General features: G+C 35.8%; 1 protein-coding gene across 9 annotated transcripts in view; it reads right to left on the bottom strand.

Annotated features, from left to right (window-relative positions):
* CEP350 (centrosomal protein 350) overlaps positions 1 to 21,010 on the bottom strand; it is a 166,285-nt gene that overhangs the window by 81,865 nt on the left and 63,410 nt on the right. For all 9 annotated transcript variants that reach the window (XM_037021079.2, XM_073216830.1, XM_037021078.2 and 6 more), the window contains 3 exons: positions 19,919 to 20,069; positions 18,410 to 18,579; positions 12,947 to 13,133 (listed from right to left, as the gene is read on the bottom strand). In XM_037021079.2, the coding sequence (XP_036876974.2) occupies positions 12,947 to 13,133; positions 18,410 to 18,579; positions 19,919 to 20,069 (508 nt within the window). The remainder of the gene's footprint in view (positions 1 to 12,946; positions 13,134 to 18,409; positions 18,580 to 19,918; positions 20,070 to 21,010) is intronic.

Raw genomic sequence — 21,010 nt, 5'->3', positions numbered from 1 at the left:
CGGGTGCCTCAGACCGGCACTTGAGGACGGAGGAAATAGTGCGTTTTTCCCTTTTTTTCCTCTTTTTCGCGAGTGCTTCTTGGAAGCCTTAAAGGGACAGTGACCCCGGTGCTAGGGAGGCACGGCGGTGGGACTGGTGAGAAGGTGCCTGAGACCGGCGCCTGAGGACAAAGAATATCCCGCGTTTTTCCCTGCGGGACTGGTGGGCGGGTGCCTGAGACCGGCACGTGAGGACGGAGGAAATCACGCGTTTTCCCCCCTTTTTTTTTCTCTTTTTGGCGAGTGCTTTCTGGAAGCCTTAAAGGGATAGGGACCCTGGTGTTAGGGAGGCAGCGCGGCGGGACTGGTGAGAGGGTGCCTAGGACCGGCGCCTGAGGACAAAGAATATCGCGGGTTTTTCCCAGCGGAACCAGTGGGCGGGTGCTTTTTGGAAGCCTTAAAGGGACAGGGACCCTGGTGCTAGGGAGGCAGGGCAGCAGGACCAGTGAGCGGGTGCCTGGGACCGGCGCCTGAGGACAAAAAAAAAAAATCAAGTGTTTTTTTCCTTTTTTTTTTTTTTTCTGTTCCCTCTCTAATTGTTGCTGTTGTTGTTTTGGTTTGGAGAGTGCTTTTTGGAAGTCTTAAAGGGGCAGGACAGGTCACTTAGACCAGAGGCAGGGAATCTGGGGATCTCTGGGCACTCTAACCCCCTGGGCAGCAGAAAGCACAGAGGCCCCTTACAGAGATAAATAGCCTCCCAGCCGCTCCCCCTCCAACGGGGCTCCACCATTTTGGAGGAGCAGCCCCAGCCAGGCCAAGCCCACAGCAACAGCGGAGATAAACCCCATAGCAACCGGGCAGGAAGCAGAAGCCCTGTCTGCACACAGCTGCCCAGCACAAGCCACTAGAGGTCGCTATTCTCTCAGGTGAGGAAGGCCACAAACCAACAAGAAGGGAAGCTCTTCCAGCGGCCACTTGTACCAGCTCTGCACACTATCTCTATCACCATGAAAAGACAAAACTACAGGCAGACAAAGATCACAGAGACAACACCTGAGAAGGAGAAAGACCTAACCAGTCCTCCTGAAAAAGAATTCAAAATAAAAATCATGAACATGCTGACAGAGATGCAGAGAAAAATGCAAGAGCAATGGGATGAGATGCAGAGAAAAATGCAAGAGCAGTGGGATGAAGTCCAGAGGGAGATCACAGATGTCAGGAAGGAGATCACAGAAGTGAAACAATCCCTGGAAGGATTTATAAGCAGAATAGATAAGATGCAAGAGGCCATTGAAGGAATAGAAGCCAGAGAACAGGAACGTATAGAAGCTGACATAGAGAGAGATAAAAGGATCTCCAGGAATGAAACAACACTAAGAGAACTATGTGAACCAAGCCAAAAGGAATAATATTCGTATTATAGGGATACCAGAAGAAGAAGAAAGAGGAAAAGGGATAGAAAGTCTCTTTGAAGAAATAATTGCTGAAAACTTCCCCAAACTGGGGGAGGAAATAATCGAACACACCATGGAATTACACAGAACCCCCAACAGAAAGGATCCAAGGAGAACAACACCAAGACACATAGTAATTAAAATGGCAAGGATCAAGGACAAGGAAAGAGTTTTAAAGGCAGCTAGAGAGAAAAAGGTCACCTATAAAGGAAAACCCATCAGGCTAACATCAGACTTCTCGACAGAAACCCTACAGGCCAGAAGAGAATGGCATGATATACTTAATGCAATGAAACAGAAGGGCCTTGAACCAAGGATACTGTATTCAGCACGACTATCATTTAAATATGATGGCGGGATTAAACAATTCCCAGACAAGCAAAAGCTGAGGGAATTTGCTTGCCACAAACCACCTCTACAGGGCATCCTACAGGGACTGCTCTAGATGGGAGCACCCCTAAAAAGAGCACAGAACAAAACACACAACATATGAAGAATGGAGGAGGAGGAATAAGAAGGGAGAGAAGAAAAGAATCTCCAGACAGTGTATATAACAGCTCAATAAGCTTGCTAAGTTAGGCAGTAAGATACTAAAGAAGCTAACTTTGAACCTTTGGTAACCACGAATCTAAAGCCTGCAATGGCAATAAGTACATATCTCTCAATAGTCACCCTAAATGTAAATGGACTTAATGCACCAATCAAAAGACACAGAGTAATAGAATGGATAAAAAAGCAAGACCCATGTATATGCTGCTTACAAGAAACTCACCTTAAACCCAAAGATAAGCATAGACTAAAAGTCAACGGATGGAAAAACATATTTCAGGCAAAAAACAGTGAGAAGAAAGCAGGGGTTGCAGTACTAATATCAGACAAAATAGACTTCAAAACAAAGAAAGTAACAAGAGATAAAGAAGGACACTACATAATGATAAAGGGCTCAGTCCAACAAGAGGATATAACCATTCTAAATATATATGCACCCAATACAGGAGCACCAGCATATGTGAAGCAAATACTAACAGAACTAAAGAGGGAAATAGACTGCAATGCATTCATTGTAGGAGACTTCAACACACCACTCACCCCGAAGGATAGATCCACCGGGCAGAAAATAAGTAAGGACACAGAGGCACTGAACAACACCCTAGAACAGATGGACCTAATACACATCTATAGAACTCTACATCCAAAAGCAACAGGATATACATTCTTCTCAAGTGCACATGGAACATTCTCCAGAATAGACCACATACTAGCTCACAAAAAGAGCCTCAGTAAACTCCAAAATATTGAAATTCTACCAACCAATTTTTCAGACCACAAAGGTATAAAAGTAGAAATAAATTCTACAAAGAAAACAAAAAGGCTCACAAACACATGGAGGCTTAACAACATGCTACTAAATAATCAATGGATCAATGAACAAATCAAAATAGAGATCAAGGAATATATAGAAACAAATGACAACAACAACACTAAGCCCCAACTTCTGTGGGATGCAGCAAAAGCAGTCTTAAGAGGAAAGTATATAGCAATCCAAGCACAGTTGAAGAAGGAAGAACAATCCCAAATGAATAGTCTAACATCACAATTATCAAAACTGGAAAAAGAAGAACAAATGAGGCCTAAAGTCAGCAGAAGGAGGGACATAATAAAGATCAGAGAAGAAATAAACAAAATTGAGAAGAATAAAATAATAACAAAAATCAACGAAACCAAGAGCTGGTTCTTTGAGAAAATAAACAAAATAGATAAGCCTCTAGCCCAACTTATTAAGAGAAAAAGAGAATCAACACAAATCAACATAATCAGAAATGAGAATGGAAAAATCACGACAGACTCCACAGAAACACAAAGAATTATTAAAGACTACTATGAAAACCTATATGCCAACAAGCTGGAAAACCTAGAAGAAATGGACAACTTCCTAGAAAAATACAACCTCCCAAGACTGACCAAGGAAGAAACACAAAAGTTAAACAAACCAATTACGAGCAAAGAAATTGAAATGGTAATAAAAAAACTACCCAAGAACAAAACCCCGGGGCCAGACGGATTTACCTCGGAATTTTATCAGACACACAGAGAAGACATAATACCCATTCTCCAAAAAGTGTTCCAAAAAATAGAAGAACAGGGAATACTCCCAAACTCATTCTATGAAGCCAACATCACCCTAATACCAAAACCAGGCAAAGACCCCACCAAAAAAGAAAATTACAGACCAATATCCCTGATGAATGTAGATGCAAAAATACTCAATAAAATATTAGCAAACAGAATTCAACAGTATATCAAAAGGATCATACACGATGACCAAGTGGGATTCATCCCAGGGATGCAAGGATGGTACAACATTCGAAAATCCATCAACATCATCCACCACATCAACAAAAAGAAAGACAAAAACCACATGATCATCTCCATAGATGCTGAAAAAGCATTTGACAAAATTCAACATCCATTCATGATAAAAACTCTCAGCAAAATGGGAATAGAGGGCAAGTACCTCAACATAATAAAGGCCATATATGATAAACCCACAGCCAGCATTATACTGAACAGCGAGAAGCTGAAAGCATTTCCTCTGAGATCGGGAACCAGACAGGGATGCCCACTCTCCCCACTGTTATTTAACATAGTACTGGAGGTCCTAGCCATGGCAATCAGACAAAACAAAGAAATACAAGGAATCCAGATTGGTAAAGAAGAAGTTAAACTCTCACTATTTGCAGATGATATGATACTGTACATAAAAAACCCTAAAGACTCCACTCCAAAACTACTAGAACTGATATCAGAATACAGCAAAGTTGCAGGATACAAAATTAACACACAGAAATCTGTAGCTTTCCTATACACTAACAATGAATCAATAGAAAGAGAAATCAGGAAAACAATTCCATTCACCATTGCATCAAAAAGAATAAAATACCTAGGAATAAACCTAACCAAGGAAGTGAAAGACTTATACTCTGAAAACTACAAGTCACTCTTAAGAGAAATTAAAGGGGACACTAATAAATGGAAACTCATCCCATGCTCATGGCTAGGAAGAATTAATATCGTCAAAATGGACATCCTGCCCAAAGCAATATACAGATTTGATGCAATCCCTCTCAAATTACCAGCAACATTCTTCAATGAATTGGAACAAATAATTCAAAAATTCATATGGAAACACCAAAGACCCCGAATAGCCAAAGCAATCCTGAAAAAGAAGAATAAAGTAGGGGGGATCTCACTCCCCAACTTCAAGCTCTACTACAAAGCCATAGTAATCAAGACAATTTGGTACTGGCACAAGAACAGAGCCACAGACCAGTGGAACAGATTAGAGACCCCAGAAATTAACCCAAACATATATGGTCAATTAATATTTGATAAAGGAGCCATGGACATACAATGGCAAAATGACAGTCTCTTCAACAGATGGTGCTGGCAAAACTGGACAGCTACATGTAGGAGAATGAAACTGGACCATTGTCTAACCCCATATACAAAGGTAAACTCAAAATGGATCAAAGACCTGAATGTAAGGCATGAAACCATTAAACTCTTGGAAAAAAACATAGGCAAAAACCTCTTAGACATAAACATGAGTGATCTCTTCTTGAACATATCTCCCCGGGCAAGGAAAACAACAGCAAAAATGAGCAAGTGGGACTACATTAAGCTGAAAAGCTTCTGTACAGCGAAAGACACCATCAATAGAACAAAAAGGAACCCTACAGTATGGGAGAATATATTTGAAAATGACAGATCCGATAAAGGCTTGACGTCCAGAATATATAAAGAGCTCACACGCTTCAACAAACAAAAAACAAATAACCCAATTAAAAAATGGGCAGAGGAACTGAACAGACAGTTCTCCAAAAAAGAAATACAGATGGCCAAGAGACACATGAAAAGATGCTCCACATCGCTAATTATCAGAGAAATGCAAATTAAAACTACAATGAGGTATCACCTCACACCAGTAAGGATAGCTGCCATCCAAAAGACAAACAACAACAAATGTTGGCGAGGCTGTGGAGAAAGGGGAACCCTCCTACACTGCTGGTGGGAATGTAAATTAGTTCAACCATTGTGGAAAGCAGTTTGGAGGTTCATCAAAATGCTCAAAACAGACCTACCTTTTGACCCAGGAATTCCACTCCTAGGAATTTACCCTAAGAACGCAGCAATCAAGTTTGAGAAAGACAGATGCACCCCTATGTTTATCGCAGCACTATTTACAATAGCCAAGAATTGGAAGCAACCTAAATGTCCATCGGTAGATGAATGGATAAAGAAGATGTGGTACATATACACAATGGAATACTACTCAGCCATAAGAAGTGGAAAAATCCAACCATTTGCAGCAACATGGATGGAGCTGGAGAGTATTATGCTCAGTGAAATAAGCCAAGTGGAGAAAGAGAAATACCAAATGATGTCACTCATCTGAGGAGTATAGGAACAAAGGAAAAACTGAAGGAACAAAACAGCAGTGAAGTTACAGAACCCAAAAATGGACTAACAGGTACCAAAGGGAAAGGAACTGGGGAGGATGGGTGGGCAGGGAGGGATAAGGGGGGGGAAGAAAAAGGGGGTTATTAAGATTAGCATGCATGGGGGGGAGGGAGCAAGGGGAGGGTGGGCTGCACAACACAGAGAGGACAAGTAGTGATTCTACAACATTTTGCTAAGCTGATGGACAGTAACCGTAATGTGGTTGTTAGGGGGGACCTGATATAGGGGAGAGCATAGTAAACATAGTATTCTTCATGTAAGTGTAGATTAAAAATTAAAAAAAAAAAAAAAAGAAAGAAAGAAAGAAAGAAGGAAAAGGGGGATTACTCCTTAACAGGATAAAACTATTGGTAAATCAAAGATCAACGCATGCTTTAAATATCCTTAATGTTGATCACTTAAAGGGTGTCAGATGATCAGCTATGGAGGTACTCTTTTCTGATAATATTCCTTTCTCTTAATTTAAAAAAAAAAAAAAAAAAAGCAGTTACTGTGTGCTGACCTCCAATGAGTTCTGCACAGTGGTATAGAGGGCATGTCAAAGTGTGGGCAAAGGGTCTGTTTGTTTCTATGCAGGAGATCAAGGCCTAGCTTGGATACCCAGAAAATGAACTAAGATACGATATGAGGAGGAGCTTCCGGCATCAGCACTCTCTGGAGGACTTGTGCCAAGGGATGATCATCAAAAAGCCTCCACAGGGATTCGGACGATGCTGCGGTTGTGGCTGCATCCAGCCCACCATCTCCTGGACTTGCCATAAGAATGAGGAGGGAGATGTCTAGGCTGGCATGTGCATACAGTGAGACAACGAATTTGACTGGATCTGTACTGTTGGAACTCAACCAGGAGTTGGGAGGGGTGCAAGTTGTAGCACTCCAAAATCTCATGACTATAGACTATCTATGGTTAAAAGAACATATGGGATGTGAACAGATCCCAGAAATGGGCTGCTTTAATTTGTCTGATGGTTCAAGTACAGTTGGACAATATCCATCATATCATAGATAAATTTTCACAAATGCCTAGGGTGCCTAAATGGTTTTCTTGGCTTCACTGGAGATGGATGGTAATTATAGATTTGCTTTGTTTATGTCACCGTATTCCTATTATGTTAATATATGTGTGCAAATTAGTTAGTAGTTTAAAACCTATACATACTTAAGGTACTATACAAGAAGATATGTCAAAGAAATAATCAATCCTCCCAAGTTTCCTTCGTATGCTACATCTATAGCTTTTCTTCTTCCTTCCTAATTACAACCCTTAAATAGAATTCGTGCCTCATATCGAATTTACCGAGTATCATAATTCCTCCAGGTGGTAAAGATACCTCGAGACAAGTGCTGGGCATAGAAGCCACAGGGCATAAATCTGCAAAGAAGTAAAAAGCTAACCTTTGCAAACAATATGGCTTCTCTCTCACTTACCAACTTTACATTTCCCTGTATGGCCCCGGAAGATGACTGGTTAGCCAGAGACGGGTAAGATTCCTCAAGGGAGGAACAACCTAAGACAGGCACAGTCGCAGGGGGGCCATCAGGTGAGAATTTGGGGATCAACAGAGGTGAGGCTCAGAACCTCACCCCCCCTGCTTTGAGAGAAATCTTCTGCATCCGTGGATGTTTTGCTGCCCTTGTCTAGCCTGGATTAATACTTAGTCCATAGGCACACACCTGATCATCTGATCATCTACATTTGCCCTCTTACAGCACTAAACTATGTTTTCTACCTTTATCTTACATCTACCTACCACTTCAGCATTTTATTAAAAATAAAAATAATAATAATAATAAAGGGAGAAATGTGGGATCCACATATAAATCAAGAACAAAAATCAAACGAATATTCATATTTGACCTGATTGTTTATAGGTCATAATGCGTGATCAAAACCGAAAGTTTCTGTGATGAATGCCCTTGTACTGTTCACCATGTAAGAATTTATTCACTATGTAAGAATTCGTTCACCATGTAAGAACTTGTTCGTTATGCTTCAGAAGATTGGAGACTGACGAGAATTAGACTTGAGATGGATTAATGATTGTACATTGAGCATTGACCCCCCTATACTGAATTTTATTGTTGTTAACAACCATTTGATCAATAAATATGAGAGATGACCTCTCAAAAAAAAAAAAAAACTATGTAAGAAAAAAACAGCTGTAGTGGATGTCTCCCCCACTGAATTTTATCAAACATTTAGAGAAGACCTAATCCCCATCCTCCTTAACGTTTTCCAAAAAGTAGAAGAGGAGGGAATATTTCCAAATTCATTCTATGAGGCCAGCATCACTCTAGTACCAAAACCAAACAAAGAAACCACAAAAAAAGAAAATACAGACCATTATCCCTGATGAACACAGATGCAAAAATACTCAACAAAATATTAGCAAATCGAATTAAAAAATATAACAAAAAGATCATTCATCATGATCAAGTAGATTTATTCCAGGGATGCAAGGATGGTACAATATTTGATAATCCATCAACATCACCCATCACATCAACAAAAAGAAGGACAAAAATCACATGATCATTTCCATAGATGCTGAAAAAGCATTCCAAAAAATTTAACGTCTATTCACGATAAAAAATCTCAACAAAATGGGTATAGAGGGCAAGTACCTCTACATAATAAAGGCCATATATGACAAAACCACAGCCAACATCATACTTAACAGTGAAAAGCTGAAACTTCTCCTTTAAGATCGGGAACAAGACAAGGATGCCCACTCTTCCTGCTTTTATTTAACATAGTTCTGGAGGTCCTCGCCACAGCAATTAGATAACACAAAGAAACAAAGGGCATCCAGATTGGTAAGGAAGAAGTTAAACTGTCACTGTTTGCAGATGACATGATATTGTATGTAAAAAGCCCTAAGGAATCCACCCCAAAAATACTATAACTAATAAATGAATTCAGCGAAGTTTTAGGACACAAAATCAATACACAGAAATCTGTTGCATTCCTATATAGTAATGATGAACTAGCAGAAAGAGAAACCAAGAAAACAATTATATTCACAGTTGCATCAAAAAGAATAAAATACCTAGGAATAAACCTAGCCAAGGAAGTGAAAGACCTATACCATGAAAACTACAAGATACTCATGAGAGAAATTAAAGATATCAGTAAATGGAAATACATCCTGTGCTTACAGATAGGAAGAATTAATATTGTCAAAATGGCCATCCTGCCTAAAGCAATCTACAGATTCACTGCAATCTCTATCAAAATACCAACAGCATTCTTCAAGGAACTAGAACAAATACTTCTAAAATTCATATGGCATCACAAAAGACCCCAAATAGCCAAAGCAGTCCTGAGAGGGAAGAAAAAGCTGGGGGGATTATGCTCCCTGACTTCAAGCTCTATGACAAAGCCACAGTAATCAAGACAATTTGGTACTGGCACAAGAACAGAGCCATAGATCAATGGAACAGAATAGAAAGCCCAGATATAAACCCAGCAATATATGGTCAATTAATATACAATAAAGGAGCCATGGACAAACAAATGACAGCCTCTTCAACAACTGGTATTGGCAAAACTGGATAGGTACATACATGTAAGAGAATGAAACTGGATTATTGTCTAACTCCATATACAAAAGTAAACTCAAAATGGATCAAAGACCTGAATTTAAGTCATGAAACCATAAAACTTGTAGAAGAAAACATAGGCAAAAATCTCTTGAATATAAACATGAGCAACTTTTTCCTGAACGCATCTCCTCGGGCAAGGGAAACAAAAGCAAAAATGAACAAATGGGACTATATCAAGTTAAAAAGCTTCTGGACAGCAAAGAATACCATCAGTAGAACAAAAAGGCATCATACAGTATGGGAGAATATATCTGTGAACAACATATCCAACAAGGGCAGTTAACATCCAAAATATATAAAGAACTCACATGCCTCAACACCCAAAAAGCAAAAAACCCTAATAAAAAATGGGCAGAGGATATGAACAGAGAATTGTCCAAAGAAGAAATTCAGATGGCCAACAGGCACATGAAAAGATCCTCTGCATTGCTATCATCAAAGAAATGCAAATTAAAATCACAATGAGATATCACCTCACACCAGTAAGGATGGCCAAAATTGAAAAGACTTGCAAGAACAAATGCTGGAGAGGAAGCAGAGAAGGGGGAACCCTCTGACACTGCTGGTGGGAATGTAAATTAGTTCAACCGTTGTGGAAAGCAGTATGGAGTTTCTTCAAAAAACTAAAAATAGAAATACCACTTGACCTGGAAATTCCACTCCTAGGAATTTACCCAAAGAAAAGTTATCAGATTCAAAAAGACATATGCACCCCTATGTTTATTGCAGCACTATTTACAATAGCCAAAATATGGAAGCAACCTAAGTGTCCATCAGTAGATGAATGAATGAAGATATGGTACATATACACAATGGAATACTATTTAGCTATAAGAAGAAAACAAGTCCTACCATTTGCAACAACATGGATATAGCTAGAGGGTACTATGTTCAGTGAAATAAGCCAGGCAGAGAAAGATAAGTACCAAATGATTTCACCCATTTGTGGAGTATAACAACGAAGCAAAGTGAAGGAATGAAACAGCAGCAGACTCACAGACTCCAAGAAGGTCCTAGCGATTACCAAAGGGGAGGGGTGAAGGACGCTGGGTTTGTGAGGGAGGGAGAAGGGGATTGAGGGGTATTATGATTAGTACATATGGTTTTGGGGTGGGGGGGTCACAGGGAAGACAGTGTAGCACAGAGAAGACAAGTAGTGACTGTAAGGCACCTTACTACACTGATGGACAGTGACTTCAATGGGGTATGGGGGGGACTTGATAATATGGGTGAATGTAGTAACCACAATGTTTTTCATGTGAAACCTTCATAGAGTATATCAATAATACTTTAATAAAAAGATAAAATAAAAAATCAATAAATTGGCACTTAATTCTTTCCTCTATAGTGTACATATATAATAAACCACTTACTGTACTTTGAGGCAAATTCCCTAAAATACCTAGGTCCTTATATTGCAATAAAATTACAGTCAACATATAAAAGGTAAGGTCAAGCCTATCTTATAAAGAAAAAGTCTTAAAACATGTCTCTGAAAAAGAATACAATATCATTTTGTATTAAAAATTAAGAAATGACAAATGTTATTCCTTTTAACCTGAGTCACAGAAAAAATTACTTTCATACTAACCATCTCTAAGCACTTTATATATATTCATTTATGTCCACCTACCTTTTAATGTACACAGTTCCTTCCTGAACTTCTGATAAGAAGTAACCTCTCATAGCACTTTGACTGGAACAACTCTTAGTGTAATTAATTCTACACAAGGCATGTGTCTAGCCCTTTTTTTAGAAATCAAGTTCATTAAAGGTAGTTTTTCATAACAACGTTGCCTTGTATTAAGTATTTATTTACTGAATCAATTACTGAGATACTCTATAAAGCATGTTAGTACAGTTAACATATTTCTAACATCCTAAAACAAATTTATTTTTAATAAAATTACGAGATAGTTTTCAAAGGTAAACATTTCTCTTATACCCAGCATATAAATATCTGAATAAAAGTAATCGTGAGAGGCATTCATTTGTTTACAGTTATCTTTAAGTTTCTATTAATGATTTAGAGAAATACTAGTTTTGATAGTCTGACAATTTTATTTATGGAACATAAAAAGAATTATCATTGCTATTATTACCTCTGTCTCCTAACAGATTCACATGAAAGAATGACAACACAACATCAAAACAAAAGTACTCTGTCTGAATCTCACTTTCTGGTATTACGCAGAGATTCAACTAGAGTAGCATTTCTAAAAGTATGTTAATAAGCTTTCCAAGAAATAAAAAGGAAAGAGCTTGGGAACAGAGAATGTCTATGACCAAATAAGCTAAGGAAAAAATGGGTTAAATAATTTTTTTTTTAACCTGGACTCCTCATCAAAGCCTCAAATTATTTTATCTACTGTGAATTTCTATAGGTGGAGAAAAAAGGATCTAGTCTACTGTTTGGGACATTTATCAAATTTATCTGGCTACCAATTCTCTTTTAGAAATGTTTAACTTTATAGATTTTGCCAATTAAATCACCAGAGTATCTCTTATGAGGTAAAGTTTTCTGAATTCCAAAACCAGTGACAAAGAAATTAAAATTACATTTTAAGTACAACAATGATGGTATTAATGATGCAACATTATTTGTAAAATGAAAGCATTAAAAATGATTATCTCTATGCACAGTTAGTTTTAAAACAAAAAAATAAATCTAGTCTTCTCAGAGCTTAAATTTCCAAAATGACAAAACCAATGCAGCAGATAAAAGTCATGCGGACAAAGGAGTAGGAACCATGCACGAAACAATAACTGAAAGTTATTTGCAAGCAACGGGCTAAGTGTATAATGGGTGAGATTAAAAAGAAGGAAAAAAAGCAGTATGGAAGCTCCATTATGAACATAAGATTGAGATTTCAAAATCCATTTGAATTACGCATTAAGTTGAGCAAGAGAGAAAAGTTCAGAGGAAGAAATAATGAGATTAAAAAGGATGCAAAGTAGTTATATTCAAAGTGTGGAAGAGAACAGTTGAGAAGCAAAATGTACAGACAAAACAAATAAGATAGTTTGTGGTAGCCTAGTAAAAACCCTTCAAATGAAGTTCAGTTCTCAGAGTTGATCTATGGGGTAACTACAGAGAGTAGTTACTTGGCCAAAGGACTGAATCACAAAAATACCTGTTGCAATAGCATTTGGAATAGAAAGGTGGTCTGTGCTAGAAGCAGAGAATTCCTGAGGGAAAGGTTATAATGGTTTAGGTGAGAGATAATCATATTCTAAAATAGAGGTAAAGACTAAAGCTATGAACAAAACTACAAAGTCTATTCAGAAAATAGGGAAATGTATTAAATAGATTCTCTGAACTTTATTCAATGATATTGTAACTTTAATTAAGTATGAATTAAAGCATAAAATGTATATTACATTACCTCAGAGAATGCCCAGAAAGATCCTCCAAAGTGCTATCAGTGTCAAGACTGTGCTCATAATCTTTACCAGAAAGTTTGTTACTGATTCCAGATTTCTTCCCTTGATGAGAGCCATGTTCTGAGCCAGAGGGTACTTTTTCCTCATCAAGAAGTGAGTTCTGAACACTTCCAGTGAGTGAATCCAGCCCTGTATATTTCATATAAACGTGATTCCCAGTATTAGAAGCTACTGAGAGATAACTCATACCTAAGAGATTTCAATAAAATAATAAAAAGTGCAGACTAGGATATTTTAAAACTGACTCTTTAGAAAATGTTTTTCATATCCAAAATCAAGCAGTTCATCTTGCTGTTTCCATTAGTGGAAAGTGAACTTTCTCCAAATAAGCTAAGGAAAAAATGGGTTAAATAAATATTAATATCTCAATTTACTACTAAAACATAAGTTATTCTTAAATCAAATGGTAAAAAAAAAAAGACAAGCACACATAGTAAACAAAAGTGAAGTTCTACTCAGTCCCCATGAAAAAGTAACCAAAAAAAAAGTTTTTAAAGGACAAAACCCACAACTGGGAGAAAAATGGCATCAACTACCAATTTTAAACTACATAATCCTTTTGAAAGACTCCAAGGCAAAAACTATGTAGCCAGATTCTTAAAACTATTCATATTCACTGACTAGAATAACATTACTTGTAGGGGAATCTTAAGGAGATTACTGAAAGATACAAACATTATGCATGATATTCAATGCATAACATTACAATTTTTAAAATTTCAACCTACATTTCTAACAACAGAGGAGTTGTATAAATTACATAGACAATTGTAACAAACATTTAAATAGCACTTTGTAATTTAAAGTGCCTTCCATATTTATTACCTTATTCCTCTTAAGCATCCTATGAAGTAGGTACCATATGCTCAACTTACTGACACAATAACTAGGACCTATGAAGCTAAATAACTTAAAGATATACAGTCAATAGCAGCAAAAAGAATAAATCCAGGCCTCATGACTCTAAACCTAGTATATCATTCACCTTGATGATGTTTCAATAGCAGAATGGGAAAATATCTGATATATATTTAAAAAGCAGTAAAAATAATTGCATATACATTTTAATGACAACCAAAACATTTATGTAACTATATGATTAGAACAAAATAAAATGGAGAAGTATAAAAACAATTATGCTATACACTCATGTTCACAGCAGCATTATTCACAATAGCCAGGAAGTAGAAGCAACTCAAGTGCTTTTCAACAATGAGTGCATAAACAAAAGGTGGTATATACATACAGTGAAATATTATTTGGCTATTAAAAGGACATTCTGACACATGCTACATGGATGAACCTTGAAGACATCATGCAAAGTAAAATAAGCCAGTCACAAAAGAACAAATACTGTATGATTATACACTTATGTGAGGTACCTAGAGTAGTCAAATTCACAGATACACAAAGCAGAACAGCTGCTGGCAGGGTCTGATGGGAGGAGAGAATGAGAGCTACTATTTAATGGGCATAAAGTTTTAGGTTGGGATGATTAAATCGTTGTGGAGATAAATAATGGTGATGGCTGCACAACAATGTGAATGTACTTAATGCCACTGAATTACACACTTAACAGTGGTTAAATTTCATAATCAAATTCAGAAAAAAACATACAGTGGTGGGAAGGAGTGGGGAGAGGTATAGGCAATCATTGTTTAATGGGTTTGGGGTTTCTGTATGAGAGGATGAAAAAGTTTTGGAGATGGATGGTGGTGATGGTTGCAAACAATGTGAATAAACTTAATGTCAATGAACTGTATACTTAAAAATGGTTGAAATGGTGAACTTTATGTTAGGCATATTTTACCACATAAATAAATAAATAAATAAAGCTATATTATGCTGTAATGATAGTAATATGTTAACAAATTTTCATTAAAATTTGGTTTAAAAAAGGAAAAATAAAGAGTCATGGCATATAAAAAATATTAAATCAAAGAAATGCTTATCAGCCTAGTGATATGCCATTTTTCATTCTAAGATCAACATGTATTTTTAAAGTAATGAAACCTTGAGTGTCATTTAGCACATACACTGTCTTCATGGGAGTACAAACTGATACATCCTTTCTGGATGACCCCTTAAAATATTTCTAAAAATAATTTTCCATCCATTTTGACTCATAAATTCCACTAATAGTAATTCATCTTAGGATCATTTTCTGATTGCTAGGCTAGAAGCAAGCTGTTAATTCTGGTTATCTCTAAATTTTCCATAGCAAGATGCATTACTTTTACAATAAGAAGACCTTATTCATTTAATATGGTTCTCTGAAAGTAAATACACAATTTAAAAACTGCTCTTGATTCAACAAGTAGAAATTACAGACAATACAATGGTCTATGCAAGAAAGATCTCAACTCCAGTCAAGGGACCCATATGCAGGGAAAATGTTTACACCTATTTTAAAATATTGCCAAGTGAAAATGTATTTATGTTTTAAAGTTAAATTAAGGTAAAAAAATTTTTTTTACCATCATTACCACTTTAATCTACCAAATACTTCCAACTACATTGGGAATGAGTTTTTGTACAGAGCATGCAAACACTCCTTTTCACCAGCAGATGGAGTATATAGAACAAAAATTACACTGTAGAACTTGGGGATGAAGGAGAAACTAAGTTTAAGATGATGCTGTAGAAAGTAGAATACATGGTTTGTTTTTTTTAAAAACATTATAAAAGGATATCAGGGAAACTGAAAGCTGCAAAACATTATCTACACTTTACTAATCACGTTTTGGGTTATAATTTTAAAAAGCCTATACTGAGTCATATTGTTTAAACTCATACTCAATGTGTCATTTTAAGTGGTACAGTATATGGTAGTGAAAGGCAGACTGGACTTGGTAATCACAAGTCAGAATCCAGCTTTGCCAGTAACTAGTTAGTGACCTTAGGTGAGATACAAAGAACAAAGCATAATAATTGAGAAAAAAAAGAATTGAGCAAGATCAGCATTTCCCAAAATGTGTTCAGCTGAATTCTAATGCCATAACAAGCTGATTGAAGAAATAATTCTGTGATCAAATAAATTTAGAAAATACTTTATAATACAGCCTTATCCTCATCCTGAAAGACATAATACATGTTAGCATATTAAAAGTGTTTGATGATTCCTGTAGTTCTGAAAGAAGCTTGTTTCACTCTAAAAGTATTTTCCAAATTTATGGAATCATGGAACTCTTTTATCCTCAGAACACCTATGAAACAGCCTATTGCTCTGAATCAGTACTTCATAAGAAAAGACAGACTTTTGGAAATGCTGGCAAAGTGATGTAAAATGTACCTACCAACAAAGACTTTCAGAACAGTTCCATTCCACAAGAGTTGTACTAGGTTATCAATTAAGAAATAATTTCTCCCAGCACTCTCATATAAGTATAAAGTGGCACGAGTTTTCTGAAGGGCTATTTGGAAAAATGTACCCAAATTTTAAACATGACCTACTCTTTGCCCCATTATCTCATTTCTAAGATTTTCCCTTAAAGGAAAGAATAAGACTAATGCATAAAGATGAATTTATAAAGATACTCAATGTAGCAATGTTTATAATGAAAAAAAATAAAAAATGACCTAAATGCCCAGCAAGGAGGACTTGGCTAAATAAATTACAATACAGTCAAATAATAGAACACTAGGTAGTCATTACAAAGGGTGCTACATATTTACTTGACAAAGAAAGACCTGTAACCCACTGACAGAACAAAACAGCATGTAAAATGCAATCCCATCTATGTAACATTTTTATTTACATATGTCTACAAATTGTCTAGAAAGCAAGTGAAGATTCTTACTAAAAATGTTAACATTTTGCCCCATTAGGATGACTATTATTTAAGAAAAGCAGAAAACAACAAGTGTTGAGAAAACACATGGAGAAACTGGAACCTTTGTATATTACTGGTGAGAATGTAAACTGTTGCAGCCACTAAGGCAGTGGGGCAGTTCCTCAAAATATTAAATAAACACAGATATACCACTTGATCCAGCAAATCCACATCTGGCTATCTACACAAAAGAATTCAAAGCAAGGACTCATACAGGTATTTGTACACTAATGTTCATGGCAACATTATTTATAATATCCAAAAGGTGTAAACAACCAAAATGTCCATCAACTGATGAATGTATAAACAAAATGTGGTATATACATATAATGAAAAATTATTCAGCTTTAAAAAGGAAGAACATTCTAACACATAGTACAACATGGATGAAACCTGAGAATATTATGCTAAGTGAAATAAGCCAGTCACAAAAGGACAAATATTATATAATGCCACTTACATGAAATACCTAGTGTAGGCAAAGACAGAAAGTAGAACAGTGATTAGCAGTGGCTGTGGGATGGGAGGAATGAAAATTATTGTTTAATGCCTACAGAATTTTAGCGTGGAATGATGAAAAAGTTCTGGAGATGGATAGTGGTAATGGTTGCACAACAATGTGAATGTGCTTAATGGCAATGAACTGCACACTTGAACACTGGTAAAGTTTATGTTATATATTTTTTACCACAGTAAAATAGAATCTAAAAAAATTATTAACATTGGTTATTTCTAAGTGGAGAGATTACAGGTGATTTTTATTTTTAAATAGTTTCTATATTTACTAATTTCTCTCCCCCATCTTTTTTTTTTAATTAATGGACAATTTTTTACAGTTAGAAAAGACAAATTTAGAAGCAAAATCATTCCCTAGGGTCATCCTGTGAGTTTAAGAGGTTTTTGCCTTATTACTGTATCTCCTCACCTCTAGGCCTATGGAATAAATTATAGCCAAAAGCAGAACTAAGGGGACTGAAGGATATTCTCCTCAATCATTCAAAAGTACTTGTAGAATGCCAAAGGGCCAGCTACTGTGATAAATACTGGGGTGTACACATTATATCTATTAATTTCATGTAAGCTTCAAAACATATGCAGCATCTATTATCACTTTTGTTTTACACACAAGAAAATTTGAATACTGTATTTAATGATGCTTAGAGATGTACACGATATACAGTTTTAAAAAAAGTAGTTCCAAACAATATGATTTCACTGCTGTTTTTAAAATGAAGGTGTGTGTCATGGTTTTATGTACATATCAGAAAAACAGGCATCAAAAATGTTAGCTGCAGTTACCTCTGAACAGAGGGATCAACAGGAATTTGTATTTCTTATATGATTGTTTATCTATAACCCCTAATTTTCTGTCATTGCAAATGTATTTCTTTGGTATTAAGCAAAAGACTTACAATGTTATATATCAAAAGGTACTGTTGTAATGATAAACATGAAAGCTAATTATATTATTACCATAAAGAAATTCATTTAACTTCTTATGAAATCAAATTTTAGATCACTATCACAAAATCACTGGTAAGAGAAAAAGTCACCATGTAGAATTCTACTTACATTCTGTCTTTTCCTTTTTCCCTTTTTTTCCTTTTGAAGTAGATGAACGAGACGATGTAGCTGACTGGGCCCCTGATGAATGCTGGGAGGTAACATCCGCAGAGGAAAGATCATACACAGACTTTCTGCTGGAATAGTCCTCCTGAATGCTTAAATTGCTACCACCAACACTGTCAAAGAGTAAAGAGTAAGTAAAAGTGGTGAAAGAGTCTTAAAACTCAACTAGAACTATAGATATTTAAAAATCTATTAATCCAAAGAATATAACTATAATCAAAGATGCCTTCCACTTTTCTTTTTTGTTTTCTTACTCCCATAAGCCTGGACTGTTCACTATGGCTCAATTTTGTTACTGAGTAAAGTCTCAGTATATAAGATTGGATACTAGAAAATATGGCCTCAAATTCTATTCAAACATCATTTAATACACTATAATTATTCTCCTGATAATCTTATAGGGAACAACAATATGCTCTACTTAGTACATCATATTGATTGGTGCTATTATATTGACTGGTGATATTAAATGTCACTACAATTAAATCCTTACAAGTTTTGATTTAAAAATTTAATCTTTTCTTTAGAGCTCAAACTTTAAAACTATACTTACCCTGTTATGACTTTAATATTTATTTTCATTAATGTAACTAGATATACCTAATTTTCAAAAGATCACCCAATAATTTTATGTAGATCACAATTTATAATTTGTGAAGACTATATTAAAAGTAAGCAATTACAGATTACTTTATATGGTAACAAAATTTAGGGAGGGAGAAGTTTGACTCACTATATGACTTGGAATAAGTAACTTCACCTTGGTGCTTGAGTTTCCTCTTTAAAGTAGATATAGTAAAAATAATACTTAACCACATCAGGATATTATAAAAAATGAGCTAATGCAAGTAAAGCCCCCTCACTCTTCTTGGTACCTTGCACATCAAATGTGCAATAAAGAGTAATATTATAATATTGTTATTTTTCAAAGCTTTGCAAAATTTTAGATATACCAATTATTTAAAAATTTTACTGATTACTTGAGATCACAGAACCATGGATCTATTTAGTCATCCTCAATTCCATTTCTTAATCTTCTTACATTAGTATACCTTAGGATAGCTTCCCAAAATTATCTTTTGCTGGGATTCTAAAGATTGATTTAACAACCTATATTCTGTTTACTATGTGCTAAGCCCCGTTCTAAGTACTTTATATTTCACAGAATATCTGTAACACTTAAGAGGCCGTTACTATTATTTCCCCTATTTTACAGAGAAAGAAACTGAAGGGAGGTTAAGTAAATGCCCAAAGACAAACAGTTAACAATCAGAAGAGGTAGGATTTGAACCCAGGCAGTCTGGATGAAAAGCCCATGCTGTTAATAACCCTATTTTATGCAGCCTCTACATGTATCTTTAAACAAGCAAAACTAATACTCAGATCATAATTCTTGTTTGTACATTTTTCTCACTTTACAGATTTTATTTCATATCATCAACATATTCTTACGTAGGTTCAAGAGCTGATTTTTTCTCTGTCAAAGTCCCACTCCCTGGAGAGGAGACAAAATCATCTTCATATGAAACACTGCTTAGAGGGGTTGTGATGGCATTCAAAGGCTGTGACGCTGATGCTCCTCTTCCCAACCTATCTTCAAACCCTGTCCGAAGTAGTAATTGAAATCTTTTAAAACAAAAAGAAAACTACAAGCAAAGCACTTCCACAACATGGGTATTAAAGACATGGATTTGGGAACGTTTTAGTTTGCTTTTATTAGCGCTTCTTTTCAATTTATCTTTACATCTAACAATGTATCTTTAACTTTTTATTAGGGAAATTTTCAAACATACATGAAAGCAGAGAGAATAGCATAATGAAACTAATGTATACATTACTTAGTTTCAACAATTAGCAATATATGACCAATCTAATTTCAATTAAGCTTCCTATTGCCCCCATTCCCACTATAGATTATTTTGAAGGAAATCCTAGATATCCTATCAACTAAATATTTCAGTATAACTATAAAATCTTAATGAAAATCTAATAGGTTTTAAGAACAAACCCAGTTTTCATATGAAAAAAATGAGGATGTTGTTTTAAAAGCACTTTGCTTTCACCAAAAGAAATTTAAAATTACAACCTATGGAAGTAAGTGCTAAACAAGAGACCAACAGTATATACAGGTCTGAACAAGATCATAAGCAGCTAAATATGAATTCTAGGAAAATGTAACATGATACTCAAGTAAGCAGAAGATGAACAGGTAAAATCAATTCATTTTTTTGAGTAAGTTGTTCACTATGTAGAATGGAAATAAAAACCACAGAATCAATAGTTTAAGGCTCAGCCTCACTCTCCAACCTGGAAATTCTAAGGTTATGTTAGCATAAGATGGGTAGAATCCACCTATGACAGGATGAACAGAGAAAGGTACTGAGTCCATCATAGAAACAGAAAATTGTGCTGAAAGGTGTCAGGGATAAGAAGGGAACTTTAGAATTATTGTTTCAGGACCCAAATATATAGTTATATTACTATTCAAAGTCTGACTTTTTAAAATTAGTTTTGAAAAATAGTAATAGATATTTCCATATTAGA

This window comes from Manis javanica, chromosome 11, assembly GCF_040802235.1.
Source record: "Manis javanica isolate MJ-LG chromosome 11, MJ_LKY, whole genome shotgun sequence".
In the NCBI taxonomy this organism is placed as follows: Eukaryota; Metazoa; Chordata; class Mammalia; order Pholidota; family Manidae; genus Manis; species Manis javanica.
The sequence above is the reverse complement of the archived record's forward strand: the minus strand, read 5'-3'. Positions and strand labels throughout refer to the sequence as shown.